The sequence below is a fragment of the Oncorhynchus mykiss genome, chromosome 5 (assembly GCF_013265735.2).
Source record: "Oncorhynchus mykiss isolate Arlee chromosome 5, USDA_OmykA_1.1, whole genome shotgun sequence".
NCBI classification, from domain to species: Eukaryota; Metazoa; Chordata; class Actinopteri; order Salmoniformes; family Salmonidae; genus Oncorhynchus; species Oncorhynchus mykiss.
In genome coordinates this window covers 38,997,575-39,024,327 of record NC_048569.1, presented here as the reverse complement: position 1 = coordinate 39,024,327, position 26,753 = coordinate 38,997,575, and the positions used below count along the sequence as shown (strand labels likewise).

At 41.2% G+C, this 26,753-nt stretch overlaps 2 protein-coding genes across 3 annotated transcripts in view; both read right to left on the bottom strand.

Annotated features, from left to right (window-relative positions):
• Positions 1-16,281, bottom strand: part of rfx3 (regulatory factor X, 3 (influences HLA class II expression)) — a 56,463-nt gene extending 40,182 nt beyond the window's left edge. For both annotated transcript variants that reach the window (XM_021602769.2, XM_021602770.2), the window contains exon 1: positions 16,098-16,281. The gene's annotated coding sequence lies outside the window, so the exon portion shown is untranslated. The remainder of the gene's footprint in view (positions 1-16,097) is intronic.
• A 2,230-nt stretch (positions 16,282-18,511) lies between these two features.
• Positions 18,512-26,753, bottom strand: part of glis3 (GLIS family zinc finger 3) — a 32,379-nt gene continuing 24,137 nt past the window's right edge. Inside the window, exons 8-11 of the mRNA XM_021602768.2 lie at positions 26,612-26,732; positions 20,614-20,783; positions 19,581-19,766; positions 18,512-19,476 (exon numbers count right to left, since the gene is read on the bottom strand). Of these exons, the coding sequence (XP_021458443.2) occupies positions 19,352-19,476; positions 19,581-19,766; positions 20,614-20,783; positions 26,612-26,732 (602 nt within the window). The 3' untranslated portion in view covers positions 18,512-19,351. The remainder of the gene's footprint in view (positions 19,477-19,580; positions 19,767-20,613; positions 20,784-26,611; positions 26,733-26,753) is intronic.

Here is a 26,753-nt window from a genome sequence, read left to right as displayed (position 1 = left end):
TTCTCCCAACTTGGGAGCAAAGCATGTTAGTGGCCCCCCTCTTGACAGCGAAGTGAAGTTTCAGAGTTCATTTCCTGCTATTCTACAATTTTTTTTCCATGGGGAGTAGAGAAAATGTTACCGTTTTAATGCAGGTTTGCTGCAATTCTACACATTTTGCCATGGGGTGGAGCGAATATTTGCAGTTCTTAATATGACATCTGAGTGAGAGTTCCTAACAAATCAATGGGGGCCCGGGTCAGTAATTCGACCATGCTTGCTACAAGTTAAGATAGCTGGCTGCTAGACTAACTTACCAATCAAATTTTTTTTTTGGACATGGTCTAATTTGAGTGACTGTCAGTGACCGACAAGATAAAAACTGCTGATGCACAACATTTAAAAATGGCACCTTGTATATTCTACTATTCTAACTCTCAAATGAGTCAAGTTTGGACAGACCTACTCATTCAAGGGATTTTCTTTATTTATACTATTTTCTACCTTGTAGAATAATAGTGAAGACTATGAAATACTATGAAACTATGAAATAACACATGGAATCATGTAGTAAACACAACAAAGTGTTAAATAGCAACAGGTGGCTATTTGAAGAATATCACATATTTGCTTAACACTTTTTTGGTTACTACATGATTCCATGTGTTATTTCATAGTTTTGATGTCTTCACTATTATTCTACAATGTAGAAAATAGTAAAAATAAAGAAAAACCCTTGAATGAGTAGGTGTTCTAAAACCTTTGACCGGTAATGTACACAAATATATTTGTGTGTGTGGGGGGGGGGGGGGGGGGGGGGGGTAGGGGAATTTATCCATGGGCCTACAAAAGAGGGGCCACCAGTTATCCATCCCTGGCCTAGGCCCTATTTTTACAATGCAAAACAATAGTGTCAATAGACAGACCTTCAAATGCCCACGGTTGAGAACTGGAGTCCTCATATCACAGCAATAACTTACTTGAACTAAAATCAAGCTGTGCAAATAATCATTAAGCTAATTAATTTCAGTAAAATTCTTTAGCTTATTTTCCAGATGTTGCCAGTCTGTTCCGTTCATTTGGGATTGAGGCCTGCTATGTGTCTTATCGCATCATGGTCCACACATGGAGTGACAGATTGAAATGACTTTATTGTGAGATGCTACCCATATAAACTTGCAGTAACCATGGAAATGGTCATATCTAGCCTAATTGCAAGCTTGGTGGGCCTATAGCCTACCTACATATATACCAGTCATTTCTTGGCATGTTTGTCAGGGAAAGACTTAGGGTGGCTCAAAAACAATTAGCCTAGGTGGTCAGGAGTCCCACTAAGACCCACTGTGCACCTGTCCCCCCTTCCACCTCCCCCTCTCGACACACACCTGTTCCTCTCCCCTAGGTGGGAACAGAGGGCTGCGGCTGGCTGCAGAGAACACCCAGTGGACCTGACTGTAGAGAATGATGATGCAACACAGAGAACCATGGAGCTTTTCCTTCCTCACAACAACCCTGGAGCTTTTTCCTTCCTCATCCAAGGGGCCATAAGAGGGGTCCAAATCCATCTATAGTCAGCCAAGAGGCCATAAGAGGGGTCCAGATCCATCTATAGTCAGCCAAGAGGCCATAAGAGCCACAAAACCACTAGGAGGAAACGGATCACATATAGAGATCCATGTGTCTCTACACTTTCATTGACAATTTGCTTTAAAACAACGCAATAATTTATCATTAATGAAGTCAAAAACTATATGTCTGTAAGGAGTAGCATGAGAGAAAAGCATCATTTAATCTGGGCAGTAGGCTTACACACCTGTCTTGACTGAGCAAACACCAAACCGGCATTCTGTTTAGGAAGCCTAGGATATTTCCATACTGCAGATTCGTAACTTTTCATGCAAACTGCAGAGGTTTAAGAGAGTAAAAAAGGGTGTCTAAAAGCCATTTTAATGATGTTTTAGTGGAGAGGCCGACTGGGATATGGCTCTGATAATAATTACAAGCCATCCAGCCTATTCCAGTAATAATAATAATCATTCACACTTTGAGAATCTGACTGTCGTGTCTTTCATTATTCCAGCGATTCCATACTGCGCTCCATTTTTATGGACGGACAGAAAATGTAGGCCTTACGAAATGACAGCTGGAAACCTCTGTTAGAAGATGTGTGTGTAATATTCAAAAGTTTGTATTCCGTGCCATAAGTTGTCTGTAAAATACAGAAATCCAGGCTTTGACATTTTCAGATTTCCTCAGCTTGGTTGGATCAGGGAGTCCAAAATGCAGCTGAATCGGAGTGGTTCCACTTCCACTTTTTACTAGCCTATCAACTACCTACCCCACCACACCAGTAACAAATAAACAAACCTGTCATAGTCAGGTTCAGTTTGTTTCTTCATCTTCCAAACAGCAGTAAACTAATATTAGTCTAATGTTACATTGTCAATGAAAGGAATGTGATACATTTCCATGTAAAAGGACCCATGAGCACCAACATGTGAAGTTCATAAGAGGATATCAAATTGGGTGTCAAATGAAAGCAGAGAGTCTATATTTTGGGGGAATAAAAGGCATTGATACATTTTTATAAAATGTTCCTTCTTAAAAATGTATGGCTTTGATTTCTGGTCAAACAGATGGAAAAGGGTTCTTCCAAAACATCTACCTCAAAAAGTATTATTAAGGTAATACATCAAAACAATGATGTTGAAGTAAAAAACCCAGCCAACTAATATCAACACTTGTACTTCATTTTGGACAAATGATTCTGTAAGTTTACCAAAAGCACATGTCTTTAAAGATATTTTCTAATTTCTCTCATGAGGAGGGAGGATAATACAAGTTCACAGAAGTAACAACGTAGACCTACCAATTACTTATAGGCCTAGTGTTTTTATTGATATACATTTTTGTTTATGATCAAATCAGATCAAATCATTTGCGACTGTGAAGTTTTGAAAAGCGTATTTGTTACTCAAATTAAAACAACATGCAGATGCATATGCAGATGATACAGTCTTATACTCAGCTGGCCCCTCCCCGCATTTTGTGTTAAACACTCTACTTGTTGTAGAGCTTTCTTAATGTCCAACAAGCTTTCTCTGCCCTTAACCTTGTTCTGAACACCTCCCAAACAAAGGTCATGTGGTTTGGTAAGAAGAATGCCCCTCTCCACATTAGTGTGATTACTACCTCTGAGGGTTTAGAGCTCAAGATAGTCACCTCATACAAGTACTTGGGAGTATGGCTAGACGGTGCACTGTCTTTCTCTCAGCACAAATCAAAGCTGCAGGCTAAAGTTAAATCTAGACCTGGTTTCCTCTATCGTAATCACTACTCTTTCATCCCAGCTGCCAAACTAACCCTGATTCAGATGACCATCCTACCCATGCTAGATTACGGAGACGTAATTTATAGATCAGCTGGTATGGGTGCTCTCAAGCGGCTAGATAATCTTTACCATTTCGGTCATCAGATATGCCACCAATGCTCCTTATAGGACACATCACTGCACTCTATACTCCTCTGTAAACTGGTAATCTCGGTATACCTGTCGCAAGACCCACTGGTTGATGCTCATTTATAAAACCGTCTTAGGCCTCACTCCCCCCTATCTAAGATATCTACTGCAGCCCTCATCCTCCACCCGTTCTGCCAGTCACATTCTGCTAAAGGTCCCCAAAGCACACACGTCCCTGGGACGCTCCTCTTTTCAGTTCGCTGCAGCTAGTGACTGGAACGAGCTGCAACAAACACTCAAACTGGACAGTTTAATCGCAATTTCTTCATTTAAAGACTCAATCATGGACACTCTTACTGACAGCTGTGGCTGCTTTGTATGATGTATTGTTGTCTCTACCTTCTTGCCCTTTGTACTGTTGTCTGTGCCCAATAATGTTTGTATCATGTTTTGTGGTGCTACCATATTGTTTTGCTACCGTGTTGTTGTCATGTTCTGTTGTTACCATGCTGTGTGGTTATGTGTTGCTGCCTTGCTATGTTGTTGTCTTAGGTCTCTCTTTATGTAGTGTTGTCTCTCTTGTCGTGATGTGTGTTGTGTCCTATATTTATATGTCATTTATTTTAAATGTTTAATCCCAGCCCCCATCCCCGCAGGAGGTCTTTTGCCTTTTGGTAGGCCGTCATTGTAAATAAAAATGTGTCCTTAACTGACTTGCCTAGTTCAAAAAAAAATTTAAAAGACCATTAAAAGCCCAATGAATACTCACCTTTGTGTAATGATTTAACTCCCACCGCTCGTGGGACATTTATTTTGAAGGCACGTATAAATAGCAACTGCACGAGGACAGACAGTGACTGACAGGCTGACACCCACACATCACAGTTACAAATACTAGCTAGCTAGAAATTGCGCAAAAATATGTGTTTTTTTTTAAAAGATTTCAAGAAAAGGAAATTAGACAATGAATGTAGGGTGTAAGCAGTGTGCTTAGTGTGCAAAGAGAGAATTGCGGTCTTGAAAGACTAAAACTTGTCCCGACACTTCCAGACGAAGCATGCAGAGAGATATAGGAATATGTCTTCTGAGCAGAGGGCAAGTGCATCGAAAGAGTTGCACAAAACTGCATTCAGCAAGCGACGGAATTGCGAGAGCTAGCTATGTACTGTCCCACAAAATTGCTAAACATAGCAAGCCATTTGCTGAGGGCAATTCATTGAAGAATGTCTATTTGACTCTGCAGCAATACTTTGCCCCGACAAGAAAGAGCTGTTTGTTCGTCTTGACAGGGAAATATTTTCAGTGACACAGCATGTCGAGGACATCGCAGAGAATATGGAACAACAGTTTGAAAGACAAGGTAAAGGATTTCACCCATTTCTCCTTGGCCCTGGATGAGAGCAGTGATGCATGTGACACGGCGCAGTTGTTGATATTCTTATGAGGCATAACCCCAGACTTTGACATTACAGAGGAGCTTGCTTCAGTGCAGTCAATGAAGAGCACAGCCACGGGGAAATGTTTATTGGAGGAGGTTAATTTTAATAAGTGTGTGGCAAAGCTGGGACTGAGTTTTTAAAAAGGTATCCAGTGTGACCACTGATGGGTGCCCAAACTTGACAGGAAAAAGTGTTGGCCTTTTGAAAAGGATACCAGATCAGGTAGCTGAGCTGAACCCAGATCAGAAAATTATTTTCCTGCATTGCATTTATTCATCAGGAGCTGCTCAGTAAATGTGTTCTGAAAATGAGCCATGTTGTGGACACAGTCACTAAAGTGGTAAACTTCATAAGAGCAAAATCTTTTACCACAGGCAGTTTGTATCACTGTTGGAAGAGACAAAGTCAGGTCATGCAGATCTCCCCTACCTCACAAACGTGAGATGGCTGAGTTTGGGGAAGGTGATTAAAAGGGTGTGGGACCTGAAGTCGGAGATTGCTGAGTTTTTGCAAATGAAAGGAAAATATATGGATTTCCCTCAACTGCAAGACAAAGAATGGTTGGCTGACTTTGCCTTCACCATGTACATCATGGCCTCATGAATGAACTGAATTCCAAACTACAAGGGAAGGGCCTTTTTGCACATCAGATGTACAGCCTTATCAAAGCCTTCAAGGAAACATTACTCCTCCTGACCCGCCAAGTAGAAGCCAACAATCTCACCCACCTTCCAACACCACTAGAGACGTATATATCGCTGCTGCGCGCTTTGAACTAGGGATGCATGATATATCGGTGAGCATATCGGAATCGGACAATATTAGCTAAAAATGCCAACATCGGCAGAGGCCCGATTATTTTTTTAACGCCAATGTGCAAAACCGATGTCAAAGCTGATGTGCATACCTATAACATAAGTAGATGACGTGCATACCTATAACATAAGTAGATGACGTGCATACCTATAACATAAGTAGATGACGTGCATACCTATAACATAAGTAGATGACGTGCATACCTATAACATAAGTAGATGACGTGCATACCTATAACATAAGTAGATGACGTGCATACCTATAACATAAGTAGATGACGTGCATACCTATAACATAAGTAGATGACGTGCATACCTATAACATAAGTAGATGACGTGCATACCTATAACATAAGTAGATGACGTGCATACCTATAACATAAGTAAATGACGTGCATACCTATAACATAAGTAGATGACGTGCATACCTATAACATAAGTAAATGACGTAATGACGCCACGAAAAATACAGCGCTACACGGAACAAAAGCAGAAAAATACTAAGCTCACACTTCCAACAACTAAACAAGCTCAAGTCGAGCAGTCATTTGAAAGAGTAAGAACATTTCAGCAAAATCCATTAACGGCAAGATAATGGCATTCATTGCCCTTGACAATCAACCGTCCTCGGATGTTGGCTTTCGCCGACATTATTTTTCAGATGTTGCCCTACCGGAGTTCCACAGTGTTGTTGAAACGTACATCAATGAGCTACTTGCTATGGGCGTCACTGCTATTAGCTTCACGACTGACATTTGGACCAGCGATGTCAGCCCCATGAGCAAGCCGAGTCTGACAGCAAAGTGGGTCGACGAGGATTTCGTACTGAGGAAAGCCATATTGCATGCTCAAGAATGAGCTGGTTCTCATACTGCCATTTCAATGGCATTTGAGAACATGTTAGAAACCTGGAAACATGAACACACTCCTAGCGCCATTCGAACAACTGACTCGAGAAACAAGCTCATCAACTGCATCTGCAGCAGATGTGATACCCCGTGTGATACCCCCTGTCATGGATTGAAATGCCTGCTCAACAAAATTGCCGACACAGACCGTGGTGTTAAAACGTACAAAAGTCCTCGAAGCTGTGAACAAGCGATTCGGTGGCATTCTCTCTGAGCCTCTTTACTCTGTCGCCACCATGCTCGATGCTAGGTACTAGGACCACTACGTCGATGCAGACAAGAAACAGGGTTTATGTGAGATGTTCCATACACAGCTGGACAAGATGGAAACGGACACCGTGACAGTGCGCACCGAGGAAGAGAGGTCACGGACAGACAGAGCTGAAACTTCACTGCTTGACATGTATGATGAAATCCTGGTTGAATATAACAACTGAACAAATGAACAACGAAACAGCACAGCAAGTAAGGTAAAAGAAATAGGTTTTGATTATGTTTTACTGGTAATGGGGACATACGTAAATGCGTGTGTGGTGTGGTGTGTGACCTTTATTTAACCAGGTAGGCTAGTTTACAACTGCGACCTGGCCAAGATAAAGCAAAGCAGTGCGACACAAACAACACAGAGTTACACAGAATAAACAAACATACAGTTAATAACACAATAGAGAAAAAGTATATATACAGTGTGTGCAAATGAGGTAAGATAAGGGAGGTAGGCAATAAATAGACCATAGTGGCGAAATAATTACAATTTAGCAATTAAACACTGGAGTGATAGATGTGCAAAAGGTGAAAGTGCAAGTAGAGATACTGGGGTGCAAAGGAGCAAAAGAATAACAGCATGGGGATGAGGAAGTTGGATGGGCTCTTTACAGATGGGCTATGTACAGGTGCAGTGATCTGTGAGCTGCTCTAACATCTGGTGATTAAAGCTAGTGAGGGAGATATGGGTCTACACCTTCAGTGATTTTGGAATTCGTTCCAGTCATTGGCAGCAGAGAACTGGAAGGAAAGGCGGCTAAACGAGGAATTGTCTTTGGGGGTGACTAGGGAAATATACCTGCTAGAGCACGTGCTACGGGTGGGTGCTGCTATGGTGACCAGTGAGCTGAGATAAGGTGGGGCTTTACGTAGCAAAGACTTATAGATGACCTGGAGCCAGTGGGTTTGGTGACGAATATGAAGCGAGGGCCAGCCAACGAGAGCATACAGGTCACAGTGGTGGGTAGTATATGGGGTTTTGGTGACAAAATGGATGGCACTGTGATAGACTGCATAGAATTTGCTGAGTAGAGTGTTGTAGGCTATTTTGTAAATGACATCGCCGAAGTCAAGAATGGGCAGGATAGTCAGTTTTACGAGGGTATGTTTGGCAGAAATAGGAAGCCGATTCTATATTTAATTTTGGATTGGAATGCTTAATGTGAGTCTGAAAGGAGAGTTTACAGTCTAACCAGACACCTAGGTATTTGTAGTTGTCCACATATTCTAAGTCAGAACCGTACAGAGTAGTGATACTAGATGAGCGGGCAGGTGTGGGCAGCGATCGGTTTTAGAGCATTCATTTTAGTTTTACTTGCATTTAAGATTGGAGAACTATTCAAAACAATCACATTGTCACTGACAAGGTTCTATACATCTCTCGATGAACAAAACTTTCCAAAGATTAGGAGTCATGCTCAGAAGATGTTTGGGTCAACCTATGAATGTGAACAGACATTTTCAGTGATGAAATATAACGAGTCAAGGCACAGATCATCTCTTACTAATTCTCACCTCCGACGCATAGCGACGTCAGAAACTATAACTGATTTCACTGCTCTAGTCAATGCCCATCAGAGACTTCACTCCTCACGCTGATTGAGTAGTTTAAATGTAAATGTTGAGCTCTCTGTGTTTTTGTGCATAACCATTAACAAGAGTTCTGTCCGTGGTGCTGAATGCACAGTGTACTTTCGCTCTGTGTAGTTCATTGCATGTTAAATTATGAAAATACCTACCAAAAGGAGAACATTGTGGTTTATTTCTGTGCATGTTAAAAAAATTGAATAAGTAGCATATCTGGACGTGATATACAGTAGATATATGTCAGCACAGTCATACACATGTATAATCCTGTAATATGATTCTGGCCCACGATGGCAAAAATATATTCTAATGTGGCCCTCCATGGAAAATAATTGCCCAGGCTAGACCCTTGAGACATTAACTTAATCTACATAACACAAGATTGTACATGGTCATGTGTAGTGAGTGGCCTTTCAGTGGAGACCTTCCTGCTTTTGCACGTGGGTGAGTGTCCAGCTGTAGACTGGTGGTGAATTGGAGATGCTTAATGCGAGTCTGAAAGGAGAGTTTACAGTCTAACCAGACACCTAGGTATTTGTAGTTGTCCACATATTCTAAGTCAGAACCGTACAGAGAAGTGATACTAGATGAGCGGGCAGGTGTGGGCAGCGATCGGTTTCCCCCCAAGACACTAACCTCATCTACATAGCTCATGTACAAAGCAGTACAAGATTACTGATTCAAAACAGTAATACAAAAATATAAAACCCAAGATGCAATGTGTTGGTACATGTTTCATGACCTGAAATAAAAGATCCCAGAAATGTTCCATATGCACAAAAAGTTTATTTCTCTCAAATTTGGTTTACATCCCTGTTAGTGAGCATTCTCTCCTTTGCCAAGATAATCCATCCACCTGACAGGTGTGCCATATCAAGAAGCTGATTAAACAGCATAATCGTTACACAGGTGCACCTTGTGCTGGGGACAATAAAAGGCCACTAAAATGTGCAGTTGTCACAACAATGCAACAGATGTCTTAAGTTGAGGGTGCGGGCAATTGGCATGCTGACTGCAGGAATGTCCACCAGAGCTGTTGCCAGAGAATTGAATGTTCATTTATCTACCATAAGCTGCTTCCAACACCATTTTAGAGAATTTAGCAGTCCAACCAGTCTCCCAACTGCAGACGACATGCAACCACGCCAGCACAGGACCGCCACATCCGGCTTCTTCACCTGCGGGATCGTCTGAGACCAGCCACCCTAAGAACTGATGAAACTGAGGAGTATCTCTGTCTGTAATAAAGCCCTTTTGTGGGGAAAAAAATTATTGATTGGCAAGGCCTGGCTCCCCAGTGGGTGGCCTATGCCCTCCCAGGCCCACACATGGCTGAACCCCTGCCCAGTCATGTGAAATCCATAGATTAGGGCCTATTGCATTTATTTCAATTGACTGATTTCCTTATGTGAACTGTAACTCATGTTGCATTTACATATTTGTACAGTATAAGTACAAATAACCAGACATTTGCAGACCTTTTTTAGATATGTATTTACTACCACATGAAGAAAATAGTGCAACATAAAAACTTTTTAAAAACAAAGTAAACACCAGTAACACATGAATGAGGAAATAAGTATAAAAAAACGTGCAAAAAATAAAAAGTAAATTACCCACCACCCTAATGTATGAATAATATATATTTTTTAAAGCACAATCGTTTTTGGAGTGAGACAAACAAGAGACGTTGATCAGCAGGAATAGACACCATCCCTGGTACCACGACGTCGTAGACAGCCTTTGCTGGACACTGCTGCGGATCCCAGGCGGTCTTCCTCTTCCGGTCATTGGAGCTGGCCCGGGGAGATGGGATGGAGGTTGATGGAGTTGCAGGGCAGAGAGCACGGGTCTTTGCTAGCCGGGGAGATGATGAATCAAGGGGCGATAAACCACCTGTAGATGGGGCCCCTCAGGGCTCAGCTCCATCTCCGGACTGTCCAAAACACCACAAAAGCAGATGGTGAATACAATGCAAGCAATCTTAAACCATCTCCATGGACTCCTTTGAGTTGAAATGTTTACCCAAAAGAAATGATTTCATAAACATCTCAATCTAATTAACACACACACACCCCTCTGTAGGTTTTCTGGTGTTTGAACTAGCCCTGTCAGTCAGTATGATAACACAGCCACTGAACATTTCCCACACTCACAATTTTGCCCATTCAGAAAAGAGCTGATTTCACATGTTCTAACAAGGTCTGCTAAACATAAGATCACAAACACACACACTGACTGCACAAAAGGACTGGGCTGCGTGACGAGTACATACCGTATCTGACATATTGGTGTCTGTCTGATGATGCTTCACGTGAACACGAAGCCAATCTAGTTGCCTGACAATCAGTAGGACAGACACCAGTGGCAGACACCCACTACTCATCTCCTTCACCTTTTTCAGATTGCGAACATACCGGTCCCGAATCTTTCTCCATGTTTCTTTGATATCAGTACCGGTGTTCAAATTCCGTGATATCTCCCTCCAGCTGTTGTCTTTTGCTTGCTTGTCTGAATACAACCGCATCAAAGGGTTGTAAACGTTCTCGTATTGTCTCACCAGCTCGCACAGACGCTCCTCCAAACTAAACATAGAAATAATTGCGCTTAGCAAATCTCGAAATAAAAAGCACAAAAAAAGGAAGGTTTCAAATAGTAGAACGAAGCAGCAGAACATCGATCTCTTCTGTGTTTATACCAGAAGGGATACTGGAAAGTATGTGATTGACACAAAGGGTTGCGACTTCCATTGCAAAACCCACTCAATACTGCCCCTCAGTCTTTGCAAGGAATGATAAGTCGGGTCTCGATTTCCAGGTAGGAAAAAAAATGGGTTAAATGACGGAGCTGCCCCATTTTGTGACAAAAGAACGACATTGCAACACTGCGCTCCTTCGGCCATTTGTGTATTATATGTAGACCCCTCAATGTTACCTACCCATGAGTCCCCTCTCTCTCTATTTACTCTAACCAGCATCCCCACCCACTGAGCACCGACCGACACAGGACGTCCATGGATGTTGAAAAGTAGTTGAAATTTGGTCAGCCCGCCGTGGCCTTGATTTCACTGTCCACGGGCGTTTTTGGTCCGGTCTGGACCATGACTGGTTCTGATTTGGTCTGGTCACCAATCATAGACATCTATGTTTCACAAGTTTAACAGCACAGTACAGTACAGAAAAGTAGAGTATAGTTCAGTACAGCAGAGTTTAGTACAGTAGACCACACTAAAGAAGAGTACAGTATAATGTACTGAACTATACTCTACTCTGATGTGCTGTAGTAAATCAAATCAAATCAAATTTTTATTTGTCACATACACATGGTTAGCAGATGTTAATGCGAGTGTAGCGAAATGCTTGTGCTTCTAGTTCCGACAATGCAGTAATAACAAGTAATCTAACTAACAATTCCAAAACTACTGTCTTGTACACAGTGTAAGGGGATAAAGAATATGTACATAAGGATATATGAATGAGTGATGGTACAGAGCAGCATAGGCAAGATACAGTAGATGGTATCGGGTACAGTATGTACAAATGAGATGAGTATGTAAACAAAGTGGCATAGTATAGTATAAAGTGGCTAGTGATACATGTATTACATAAGGATACCGTCGATGATATAGAGTACAGTATATACGTATGCATATGAGATGAATAATGTAGGGTAAGTAACATTTATATAAGGTAGCATTGTTTAAAGTGGCTAGTGATATATTTACATCATTTCCCATCAATTCCCATTATTAAAGTGGCTGGAGTTGAGTCAGTGTCAGTGTGTTGGCAGCAGCCACTCAGTGTTAGTGGTGGCTGTTTAACAGTCTGATGGCCTTGAGATAGAAGCTGTTTTTCAGTCTCTCGGTCCCAGCTTTGATGCACCTGTACTGACCTCGCCTTCTGGATGATAGCGGGGTGAACAGGCAGTGGCTCGGGTGGTTGATGTCCTTGATGATCTTTATGGCCTTCCTGTGACATCGGGTGGTGTAGGTGTCCTGGAGGGCAGGTAGTTTGCCCCCGGTGATGCGTTGTGCAGACCTCACTACCCTCTGGAGAGCCTTACGGTTGAGGGCGGTGCAGTTGCCATACCAGGCGGTGATACAGCCCGCTAGTACTCTACTGTGCTCTATTGTACTGTGATATCCAAACTTGTGAAACAGACAGCTATGATGTTTCAGATTTGGTCCGGTCCAGACCAACCAAATGTGGTCTTGTTTCGGGTGGAGCTCATTAAAATAATAGTCAGTGTGTAGAATAACACCCATGAGGTATATGCAAAGGAGGATGTTGCATATTTCTACCTTTGTGTACATATTCAGGTTACATCACCATGAAGAGAATGAAATGCATATCCATAATTATTCATTTCTGTGTAGTACAGATCAGGGACCCACAATGTAATTCTGTTACTGGGTGTAAATACACTTCACTTACTGTAGTTCAATAACCAAAAGAGATTTCTTCAAACTCAAATGGCTCCATTTTTTAAAGCTGGCTTTAAGGACCCACTAGTGTCAAACACACGTTAGTTTGCAATTTCGTGATTTTAAAAATGAGCGCACTGGCATTTTACAGCTCTAATGCCAGGTTCGGCAATTTACCTGTCTAACATCAGCTCACTTGGCCCCCGACTGGCGCAGCAGTCTAAGGAACTGCAACACTTCAGATGCTGGTTCGAGCCCAGGATTTCAACCTCTCCATGGCCCAGTCTGTGATACCTACATATTTCAAGCAGTCTACCATAGTCCCTGTGCCCAAGAACGCCAAGGTAACCTGTCTAAAATACTATCATCCTGCAGCACTCACATCTGTATCCATGAAATGCTTTGAAAGGCTGGTCATGGCTCACATCAACACTATCATCCCAGACACCTTGGACCCACTCCAATTCCCATACCGCTCCAACAGATACACAGATGATGCATTTTCTATTGCACTCCACACTGCCCTTTCCCACCTGGACAAAAGGAACACCTACATGAGAATGCTGTTGATTGTTTACAGCTTAGCATTCAATACCATAGTGAAGTCGAAGCTCATCCCTAAGCTAATGTCCCTGGGACTGAACACCTCCCTCTGCAACTGGATCCTGGACTTCCTGACGGACCGCCTGCAGGTGGTGAGGGTAGGCAACAACACATCCATCATGCTGACCCACAGCATGGGGGCTCCTGAGGGCCCATGCCAAATGCCCTCAGATACTAAAAGAGTTATACAGCCGCACCATCAAGAGCATCTTGACTGGCTGCATCACTTCTTGCTTTGGCAACAGCTTGACATCCGACAAAAGGATGTTTGCAAGGTGCTACAGAGGGTAGTGTGTTTGGCCCAGTACATCACTGGGGCCATGCTCCCTGCCATCCAGGACCTATATACCAGGCGGTGTCAGAGGTAGCCGCAAAAAATGGTCAAAGACTCCAGCCACCCAAGCCACAGTGTTCTCTGCTACAGCACAGCAAGCTTTACCAATGCACCCAAGTCTGGAACCAACAGGACCCTGAAACAGCTTCCACCCCCAAGCCATAAGACTTCTAAACAATACTGCTAAAAAGCTAATCAAATGGCGACCCGGACTACCTGCATTGACTCTTTTTTGCACTAACTCTCTTGCACCGACTACGCACACACTGGACTGTACACACGCTGGGCTGTACAGTACTTACATCCCAACACACACACACTACATATGCCCACACACACACACAACATGCACACTGATGCCCCACACTCACAAACTTTCACACTCACCACATACGCTGCTGCTACTGTCTATTATCTATCCTGTTGTGTAGTCACTTTACCACTACCTCAAATACGTCGTACACCTCCCCGCACAACGACTCGGTACTGGTACTCCCTGTATATAGCCATGTTATTTTCTACTCCCTATATATAGCAAGGTTGACTGCAACACTCCAAACATAGGCTATTGAGCAAACACTGGATTGTTTTAATTTTTACTGTGTCTATTACTTGTTACTGTAGCCTATGCTATTTAATAAACTGCAGTTTCAATCCACAATGGACCAGGATATGAATATTCCATGCACCCAGCTGAACTGGAGTTTATCACAATGCAAATGTCAATAACCTACATAACTTGAGACAAATGCCTGCAGTATTAAGCCATGGAACCTGTTGCGTTGATTGGCGAGTGAGTGGTCAAACCCTTGTCACACCCACAACTTGTTTATTCATCAAAACCCAGTCCTTTCGCACCATGACCAGCTATTGCACTCATAATTCCACCTGTGAAAATAGCTAAAATATGTCTGACACACCACAGGACCTATAGGTCTACCACCAGTGCTTAGAGTTACCATTGAGTTAGGGTCGTTAAATACAGCCCAAGGTGTCATGTCATAACGGACACCCAATTATTTTTAGGAAAATATGGTTGCATAAAAAAATATGATTCTGTGTAAATTGTCCAAAGTAGTCCTTCTGCATAGAGTCATTTGATTTGTTAAACTTTGAAATGGTTTTTGATGGCATACATTTTAAAGTAAAAGATGGAAGTCTCGGCTTAATTCAGTTACCATGGTCATGGAATTGCCCTATGACAGCCAGATGACTGCTGCATTTATTATGTGCTGTCTTTAAGATGACAGTCTCTACTTCACTCTTCTACCTGCTCAAACGTACATATCTCTCTGAGACACACATGCAACTGTTGCTAAATGTCAACGTGACAGCTATTATTGATTTTACTTTTTGTATCAGCTTCAAAAATGTTAGCTAGCTAATGCACTGTGCCATAGGCATTTCAAACTGGCCACCTAGCTAGCTGTAGCTAGATGGGATATAATTTATGAAACTAGCTGGTTAAAAGGGTAAAGGTTTGTGATAAGAGACCTGAGATCAATACAAATTGAAGGTTTAGCTAAAGTAGCTAGCGTGGCTATCCGCTCTCGCTAACAGCGTTAGCTAGCTGACGAAGCCTTTGTGGCACCTGCTTCGCAAAGCTAACGTTAGCCACAAAGGAAACTAGCTGGCTAGCCAAGACAAAAGGGAGAAGCTACTGCTAACCTCAATTAGCAATTGCTGAATGAGGTGGTACCAGTTCGAATTTATTCAAAATGCCAAAGCAAGTAGTTATATCTTGTATAATATTATTGAAAATGTTTCGTATCTTGACAGCCACCAACATCACACCAGGAAGTTAGCGGTCATTGAACGAGACACATAAATCAGACACCTGCTCTGTAACGTTAGCTAACGTTTAGTTGCGTTGCTAACTTAGCCAACACACGCTATCTACGGTGGCTATCGCGCTAGCTATCGAGCGTTAGCTGTCATTGAACAGCCGACGAACAGCACAGCAAACTCGGGTAGAATAGCTAACTAACAGAAACATATTTTTTTTGACGTACTGTTAACAGCCTGGTTCATTAGGTAGCCAGTTTACTTTCGCAGATAGAAGAAAGCAATGTGCTTAACGTTAACAACGTTAACAAGTACTGGAAGGAAATACAATTGAACATCAGATCAGCTAACTATCGTTAACAATGTAGCTAATAAAGGAGGGCAGACATTAACTTGCTCATGACAAAACTAGCAAGCTAGACATTTAATACATAAAGTAAAATGCTTTGGCGAAGAATCGAGAAAACAGATGCTGTTAGAAATAGTAAGTATATTCAAACCTGGGCTGAGGACTGGTTGATGAGGATGAAGTGAGGATGGTGGAGGTGGCAATGATGGAACGAAAGGTTGTTGTTGTTGGTGGGTTACAGTCGCCAGGACTACGGTGACTATGGCGCTGCCTCACCGGGCAACAGTTGCTATAAAACTCACCGGGCGCAACCTAACAGAATATTCTGTAGGAGGAGCTGCGATGAGGGAGCGTTGGAGGGATGCATATTAAGGTTTATTTGATAAATGGATGTATGTGCTCCTGATAAGAAGAAAACAATTATTATAAAATAAAAACTGCTTGGTATTATAAACGGTATTAAAATGAATTAACATCAATATAACGTTAGTGAATCTTTCATCTTTCATTTACTCAGAACATCATCACATTAGGGTGGATTGATCACAATATTCTTGGTTCAATAAGTCTTCAAATGTATGAAAAATGGCAATAGAAATATCACAGAATGTTTCATTATGCGCACAATACAACATGGCAAACAACATTAATAATCGCGTTAGTTCATTGAATCAGGTTATTTCCCAAGGCGGGACTACCATGCACCAATAGGTGATAAAGAGTGGTTGAGATAACAAAGAAAGGAGGCAACCATCCATCCATCCCTTTCTCTCTCTCTCTCTCTCTCACACACAGACACAGTCAACACAAACCATATAAACACAGAGATATTAGTGAATTTGTCATTTTTAAGCCAATTTAAACTTGAAGCTGCAGCCAGATCATGTAAAATCTTGTGTTTTAGTGAAAGGCTATACATAATTTCATTAGCCTAACAGTTCACAGATACGGATAGTGAACCTATTAGACATTACTATGAGGGACTTTTTGGAGTTTATTTCTAAATATGGTCCATCGATGCCATTCGAATGTTTCAGTTTAACCTTTAAAAGGTACAAATAATTGCTTTATTCCATCCAATCAATAATGGGCATTTTCAGAGCCAGCTAGGAAAAAAGTAAACTAAGGTTACTTCTGTAATACACATCACTTTGTCATTAATTACATGTAATTTACACTCTAGATATTTTCTATTGTTTAGGTCCAAATTAACAGTCAGTGTTTCATAATCATCTACCTACGCCACTAAATATAATAAATTACAAGCTTTTTTCCCCTTCTTACACAATGATGTACAATAGTACAGACATGCCTTCGTACAGCCACCTCAATTTTCTCTAGGCTCAGTCATTAAAACATTTAATTAATCTGACAAGCAGAAAAACACACACAATTCAGGTTAGATTCCTCTAATATATTTCTCACAAAAGAACTTTGATTTATCCAAGAACATTAATTACACTGAACAAAAATATAAACGCAACATGCAACCATTTCAAAGATTTTACTGAGTTACAGTTCATATAAGGAAATCAGTCAATTTGAAATAAATAAATTAGGCCCTAATCTACAGTATGGATTTCACATGACTGAGAATACAGATATGCATCTGTTGGTCACAGATACCTTTAAAAAAAAAAAAAAGGTTGAGCATGGATCCTAAAACCATTCAGTATCTGGTGTGACCACCATTTGCCTCGCATAGAGTTGATCAGGCTGTTGATTGTGACCTGTGGAAGGTTGTCCCACTCCTCTTCAATGGCTGTGCGAAGTTGCTGGATATTCCCGGGAACTGGAACACACTGTCGTACACGTTGATTCACGTTGATTCATTTTCAGCTTACAGGAATTGTGTACAGATGCTTGCGACCCTTGCCACCTGCCGGGTAGAGTTGAAACTGGGATTCATCCGTGAAGAGCACACTTCTACAGCATGCCAGTGGCCATTGAAGGTGAGCATTTGTCCACTGGTGAGGATGACGAGCACGCAGATGGGCTTCCCTGAGACGGTTTCTGACAGTTTGTGCAGGAATTCTTTGGTTGTGCAAACCCAGTTTCATCAGCTCTCCGGGTGGCTGGTCTCAGACGATCCCGCAGGTGAAGAAGCCGGATGTGGAGGTCCTGGGCCGGAGTGGGTACATGTGGTTTGCGGTTGTGAGGCCGGTTGGACGTAGGGCCAAATTTTCTAAAACCAGTGTTTCCCAAAGTCGGTCCTGGGCCCCCCCCTGGGTGCACTTTTTTTAATGCCCCTAACACTAGACAGCTGATTCAAATAATCAAAGCTTGATGATGAGTTGGTTATTTGAATGAGCTGCCGTGCACCCAGGGGTGGCACCAAGGACCGAGTTTGGGAAACCCTGCTCTAAAACGATGCTGGAGACGGCTTATGGTAGACAATTGAAGACCTGTGTAATGATCATGCTGTTTAATCAGCTTCTTGATATGCCACACCAGTCAGGTGGATGGATTATCTTGGCAAAGGAGAAATGCTCACTAACAGGGATGTAAACAAATTTGTGCACAACATTTATTTGAGAGAAATAAGCTTTTTGTGCGTATGGAAAATTTCTCTGATCTTTTATTTCAGCTCATGAAACATGGGACCAACAGTTTACATGTTGTATTTATATTTTTGTTCAGTATAATTCCTATGCTACTAACACGTTTTAAAAACAAAATAACATGCCTTTTGTGTGCTTTTTATGGTATCTACAGTAATTGCATAATAGGAGGGACAATATTTCGATACAACTGTAGTACAAATGCATTCAACTAATGTAAACATAAAAAATCCTCCAAAGCTCAAGACCATAGGCACCCACAGAAGTGTCATTTTTTTCAGTACAACACAATCTTTAGGAGGCATATTTTATTGTGGGCTTAGACTTCCGATGTTACCGCAGGAGGTTGGTGGCACCTTAATTGTGGAGAACGGGCTTGTGTTAATGACTGGATCGGAATTGGCGGGATGGCAACAAATACATCAAACACATGGTTTCCAGGTGTTTGATGCCATTCCATTTGCTCCCTTCCCGGCCATTATTATGAGCCGTTCACCCCTCAGCAGCCTCTTGTGGATGATACTCAGTTGAATGAAGACAGCATCTTGCAGACTTCAAAAGTAAGGATCTCAGAATAGTTTTTATGATACATATGACCATATGACTTGCCATTATGAAAACAATGTCGATTGAATAATATCAGTTAATATGTGATATGTATATGTTCATTTTGACCATTTAATTAATTAAAACTACTGTATGTCTCCTCTTGTCTACAGTTCTCACCCAATAGGGGCATCACACTCAGGTCAATGTCAGTGCGCATGGAGCTGAAGAACAATAGGGTTGTTGTAGGAGTATTAAAGAAAGCATCTGCCTTAAGAAGTGGATAGATTTGCTGACGTCAACCCTCAGTGTAGATACAGGAGAGCTGGCTAGAGCAACGGTCCACCCCGCTGACATGTAGATAAGCGTCCTCTGACATCACTGGCGCCGGCAGATCCTGTGACGCACCTTGCAGATCGTATACTGTGGATGCAGCACACACACAAGGGGTCATTGTTATACGATAGATGCAAATGAATGCACGTTGATCCGTACTGTACTGTAATTGTACTTTGTCTCTTCATTACCTGTGAGCCCAGACGACAGAGCTCTTTGGGAGATGTCTAGTCCATTCTGAGTGGTAAATGTTGGAGCAAAGCTGTCATCAAACACTGGGGTTTGCATCAGGTGACAGGAGTTGGTCTGCTTGGTGGATCTGTGTGTATCATTGTTGTATGACGGAGAGTACACCATTTGGATCTGACCACTAAAACCTGAGGAGGACAATAACAGGTACATCTAGTTATTTACATTTTACGAATAGATGAAGGGGGAGACTGAATAATCTGTTTTCCTTCTCTGGTGTTTCCCACTTTTTATCTTCATTCATTGTTACTTCTTCCCACAAGCACATTGGCTTCATATCTTGATATTCATATGCACAAATAAATCTGGTATAGATAAAAGGTAGAATACTCAATTGTAGTTCTATGAACCCTTACAACCACCATGGCACCTTATGGAAGCCCTATTACTCATCTGATACTACAGAACTGTACTTTTGAGTAGTTTGAAGCATTGTTCTTATGAAAACAATAGAAACGGTGCACAGCATGAACACCTTGTCAACATCAAGCACTGCTGGCAAGTCCAGTGGGGAAAATGTGCAGTCTATTTTAAGCTATGATCTAGAGAGTAAAGCTGCTTCTTCTTTCCGAAATAGAAAAACATCAGCCACCTGCTGCACAACAAACTGCATTAAGCCATGATCATCCTATATCTGAGAGTATCTGTCAAAACAGAATGTCAAACCACCCACACAATTATTTAATAGACTTTCACACAATAAAACTAACAGTAACTCTCATTTCAGAGCAGGAATTTCCCTGTGGAATTGTACCATTGTTTTCTTTCCGCAGGCACATTTCCACAGTCAATAAGCTACGCCCTCCCGTAGGTGCAGGTGTAATCCTATGCAGATCTCTGGGACTCATTACTGACCCGATCTGCTGTCCCTTTTGACATTCCAGGGAAGGATATCTTCAATTTAGTACATTAGCACCGAGTAGGTGAATGCAGTGAACATATTTGATGTGCCTGTAGTTGGTAGATGTCATTTACCTGGGTGGTGGTCTGTTTTTACGACAGGAGTGTGACTGGGATGACTCAGAGCTGTGCTGGTCTTTAGAGATAAGCCAGTGGGATGGTGGTGGGTAAGAGGAGTGGAGGGACCGGGCAGTTGGTTTTGGTGTGACCCGGGGCTGAGGTGGTGGGGGGACCTATTGGCAAACCTGAAATGTTTCACAAACCGGTATATGAAATAATATCAGGTTGTTCAAGATACAAATGGACATATAGAATTTAATCTGCGCACCTGCTGCAAAACATCATGATACTGTGACACTGCCACTGCAGTAGGCTTATTTATTTATGCAACAACACACTCACTCATCATCACAAATCTTAAGCAATCTATGTACAGTGCCTCCCAAAAACACGATTGACATGGGGAAAAGAGAGTGGGATATCAGTTGATCATTGATGTTGATGATTCATGTTAATCTGCTAGTTGGCTAGCTCGATTTCTTTTACTGATTGTGATTTACCTCTGTGTCTTTCTGTATCTCTCTGCTGCACGTATCAGCCAACCAGACCGAATATTGACGATGATGTTGGCTAAATCAAGTGTTAATCAACTGTTATGCTGCTGTGGCAGTACTGTTGATATTTTAACTAAGTAGCTAGCTACACACACTCGATCGGCAATCGCATCTCTCAAGCCATGCATGTTTGAATCTCTGTACAGGGCAGACTGGGAAAATGCGCAACCGGCCACACGCGAGCTCCGTACAGGGCAGATCAACATGCACAACCAACGGAGTGGGTGGGGGGGTCACTGGCGTACCACAAACCCCCGCAGCCCATGCAAGCCGGGGGGCCCACAGGCTTTGGGGGCACCCAACCCCCAAAATGTATATATATATTTAGATTTCTTGAGGTTGGGGGCCCCCTTGAGGTCGGCCCAGTAGAATTAGGAATCAGAATACTGGAGTGGACATGAACCTTCTTATTGGATAAATGTCAGCCATTTTGGTCATGGAGTTGGTCAACCATGGTATGCCAGTGCAGTGATAAGATATTGTGTAAAATAATGATTTTGAATAATTTTTCTACGCGGTTTGTTAGCTAGCTAGCCAAACCGTTTTAGAGGAATGAGTCTATACATTTTCTCAAATTAACTGCCAATATGCCAACATTCCATTCAAACAATTCAGTCAATCCATAGCCATACACTGGCTGAAATCAGCTGACGATAGGACTTAGACAAGTTGTAAATGCAACAAGTACTGATATTATATAATAGCACTCTCAGCTTTCCAATTTATATTTTTTGAGACATTTATGGTCTCAAAATTGCAACCTTCATTTAACTAGGCAAGTCAGTTAAGAACAAATTCTTATTTACAATGACGGCCTACCCCAGCCAAACCCAGATGATGCTGGGCCCTACGGGACTCCCAATCACAGCAGGATGGGATTCAACCTGGATTTGAACCAGGGACTGTAGTGACACCTCCTGCACTGAGATGCAGTGCCTTAGACCACTGCGCAACTCGTTTCTATGACCTGTAACGGAACTAGTTTTTGTCTGGACGAAGTGCTCACGCCTCATGAAGATAGATTACTGGGCTAAACACGCTAACAACAAGTGGCTATTTGGACATAAATGATGGACTTTATGGAACAAATCAGTCATTTATTGTCGAACTGGGATTCCTGGGAGTGCCTTCTGATGAAGATCATCAAAGGTAAGTTAATATTTATAGTGTTATTTCTAACTTCTGTTGACTCCAAAATGGCAGATATTTCTCTGGCTGGATTGGGCTCTGAGCGCCGTTCTCAGATTATGCTTTTTCTGTAAAGGTTTTTTGAAATTTGACACAGCAGTTGCATTAAGGAGAAGTCTACCTTTAATTCTGTGAATAACAATTGTATCATTTGTCAATGTTTATTATGAGTATTTCTGAAAAATCACCGGATGTTTTGGAATCAAAACATTACTGCACGTAACACGCCAATGTAAACTGAGATTCTTGGATATAAATATGCACATTATTACAAAACATACATGTATTGTGTAACATGATGTCCTATGAGTGTCATCTGATGAAGATCATCAAAGGTTAGTGATTAATTGTATTTCTATTTCTGCTTTTTGTGACTCTTATCTTTGGCTGGAAAAATGGCTGTGTTTTTTTTTTCCTTGACGGTGATCTAACATAATCATATGTTGTGATTTCGCTGTAAAGCATTTTTTAAAATCGGACACGATGGGTAGATTAACAAGAAGTTTATCTTTCATTTGCTGTATTGGACTTGTTAATGTGTGAAAGTTACATATTTCTAAATATTTTTTAATTTCGTGCGCTGCCCTAGAAAGGTTAACAAACCCTCAACTTTGTGAGCTAACTTGGAACAAATAAAATAGTAGTCAAATTTTACATGGTAAATTCATAAACACGAATAAGAATGATGTAGAAAATTATGTTTTTGGAGAAAGTTTATATTGTGAAATGACGTAATGCACATGAGTGATATTTATCAAAATGAGTGATATTGTTAATGGGTATATTGGACACATTTTTGGGAGTTCAAAGACAACTGTGGTAATATTATAACTTTAAAATATCTTGTTTCTAGTAGGCTACAGAATTAGAGGGGGTGAAAAGCATAGTGAAAAGTATACAAATAAGCATAATAGGTTATGACACTTAAAGGGGTTTTGCAAAAGAGGTGTTCTGATTGGACAGAATTGGGCTGCCTGTGTAATGTGTAAACTAGTGCTGAGTGATTAACAGACATTTCAGTTATTTTCCGGCTTTTAAACAACTAATTGACTGACTTCGGTTCAATTATTTGAATTCCATTTTTTTTCTTCACGTGAGCTCAATAAGCACATTGCACAGTTTCTTTAGAGATGAATCACTTCAAGACTGAACTGTGAGATGTAGTAGGGAGTTTTAGTATTCTACATAGTTTAGAGAAGAAAACATTTAACTACAATGACCATAATCCATTGCACGCCTACTGGTCCGGTCTGTGTGTTTATTCTATGCCTGCTAGTTTAGATAAGTGTGGGGCAGACATGGAGATAGAGATAGAGAGAGAGAGAGAAGAATGCACAATCGAGAGAGAGATAGACCGCAGTTGCTTCATGAGTTATCTCTACCTGAAAATACATGATCTAAGTGATTGATAGTTGGAATTCAGAAGTTATTAAAGTACGCCTTATTTACTTTGAAGAACTACTAAAATAGTGATTTTGTCAGACAGCATAGCCAGCAGTTCTATAGAGATGATGACTTGGAATTAAATAATAAAGTCATCAAATAAAACACATGTAATATACACAACAACTGAAAACTTCTTTAAAATATTTTATTAAAAGTAAAGTTATGTGAATCAATAACTCTCTATGGTTAATAAGTGATAAGCAGTAATGAACATTCACTACCATCATGGGACTCATATTAATTGTTTTAATCTGTGTTGTTACAGCATTCAACCCACATAATGCATGGTGCATTTGCTAAAAATAAATAATCAAAACTGGAATCGAAAACCATGATTATTCTTTAATAATCGAAGCAAAACCAAACCGACCTCAAAAAGCACTAATTGTTCGTGTAAATGTAGTGTTAGAACAACAGTTTAAAGTAATACAGAAATGTTGTGGTTGGGATATATTGACCAAATTATCAGGAACATTTTGGATGTATTTCACTTCAAAATTCACCAGGAACAACCATTTCACAGTTGTTGTTTTTTATGTCGGACCCCTCCCCAAATAAGCAACACAAAGTTACACCCTTGCCCCACAGACAGTTATTTCAGTGAAAAGACACTGATATCTGACAAGTTTAAAAGAGGCCGCTAACTCATCACTGAGGGGTAGTAACATAGCACACCTCTCAGACTTTAAATAACCCATGTTAACTAAGCACAGATACGTGAGAGAAATCTTAATGACTTGTTTTAGTCTGTTTGCCCAGACTAAAATGCCTGGTTACTTAAATATGGCAACCTTCTTTTCTCATACCAAGCATCAGAAAGTAAGAAAGAGGATATTGTGAAGAACATCCTTAGAAGGAAAGCCAAACAATGAGTGCTTTTATGGTGTATCTGTAAACCTTTTTCATTTTTCTTGCTGGCTGGCACCAGGGTAATAATTAAAATAATTGAGGTGTTTACAATGCAATTGATTAAGGGGATAACAATGCACAGGCTGAATGAGGAAATAAAGAAATCACATAATGGCAGTGAATAAAATAGCAAATGGGATTTTACAATCGATTTAACATCTAGAAAAGTAATTACAGCAATCCTCTTCCCAGAGCCTCTGAATGGTATTTTTCCAATTTTATAATTCACTTATTGAATTCCTGAGCCACTCTAGATGGTGGCTATAGCATCCACTAATGCAGGCCCTAGAGACTGATGAGGCAAAGCAAGGCCTGCTTTCATTGGCTGATTGTGTACCCAGAATCCTGTGGTGAATGCTGCGGCCTACCGCTGCTACCAGGACAATCAATCAGTGTCATTGAGAAGCCATGAGCATCTGGCTGCCCAAAACTTCAGAAAACACTCCTTCTCACCGCCTTTGAAGTGCATGGATGAAGAAATGTTTTTTTTTTGTGGGCTGACCAGGCAACAGTGTTGCTGGCCATTCCCAACCTGTAAAACCTCTTCCCAACCGCTCTCTTCACAGCTGAGGTGCTGCGGGCCACAAAAAAGCCCATTGGGGTCTTTCAAAAGGGGAGAAAATGGTGCTTTATTTTAATCAGATTATTCTAACTATGAGCTTACTGCCATGAAGCCATGACAACCGACGTTTAAGTACTTATTTGTTTCAGATCAGAAAAAAAAGAAGGAAAAGGGGATAGGCATTTAAATCAGTCATGGCTACAGTCACTCTGCCAACGGGAACTCAAAATGAATAGAAATACCAAGCCGCTTGCCCAACAGATGCAACTGGGCCTGCAGCAGGTTCTCTTCCCAGAAAGTAGATGTGAACACGTTTAAAAAACCAAACCACTTTACCAGGATGGATGAGAAATATAACCATCTATTTATTCATCATTGTCTGACACATTGTCAGAGAGCCAGACATTATGCTACCAGCGATGCCATTAAAACACATATCTCGCCGTCAATGTCTTAGACACACCGAGAAAAGTATCTGCCAAAAGCCATCAATAGAGTATCATGAAGAGGCTGTGGCTTTCAACAGGACTAAGTAAGTTCTTTCACAATATACAGGTATCATTTTTTCACCTGCAGAATTCCAAGAACGCTGTTAATTGATTACCCAGTAGGAAGTGAGAGAGACTGAAAGACTGTTCTTAAGGTAATGACTTTCAGAACTTTCATGAGCCAGCACTTGTCATAACTACGAAACACATTCAATGTAAATGCCTCAACCGTTACACAAGCTCTGGGAACATGACTGAATTCTCAAAGTCTCAAGGAAGGAACATTGAACGCAGTTATAGAAATCCTTGCTCGACTTCTAATCCTATATGTTTATTGTAAATTGATTACTGCATTTATGATGAGTAGCCTTAGTTACAGATATGTGACTAAATATGACTATGCATGATGAAATGTTTAAATAGCACCCACTTTTTTAGATCAAGACTAGGTCTCCTGCACATTTTAACATTTAATACAGAATTACAGTATAGCACGCACTGTGCACATATCACCACGGTGAAGTTTTCGAATGGAAATGTTCTCACCACCAATGTCTTAGAAAACAATTCCCACATCACTACCACAGCAACAAGTACTAAGTGACAGAAGTCAGGGAAGTTTAGCATGGTCCAGATTGTGACAGCTGCTAATGAATTTTCATCATTTGAGCATAGGTAAAACACCCTTGTATGAATATCCATTGTTTATCATAAATGCAAATATTCACTTTGAATATAAACTTGCAACCGGCAATGACACACACACACACACAAAAAACTCATAGTCAAAGCTGAATAAACTTCTGTGGTGAACTCAAATAGATTAGAAGACTAACACTAGTTGTTCTGCTGTGTGGCTGCAGTACCTGTAACTGTCCTGCAGAGCCAGGTGTGAGCTGTTTGAGGAGCGTTGGTCCTGTGGAACAGCTGGAGGGACAGGGATGGATAGAGATACACAGTGGCTTGACTGGCCACTGGACAGCAAATCTATAAAACACAGACAACAAA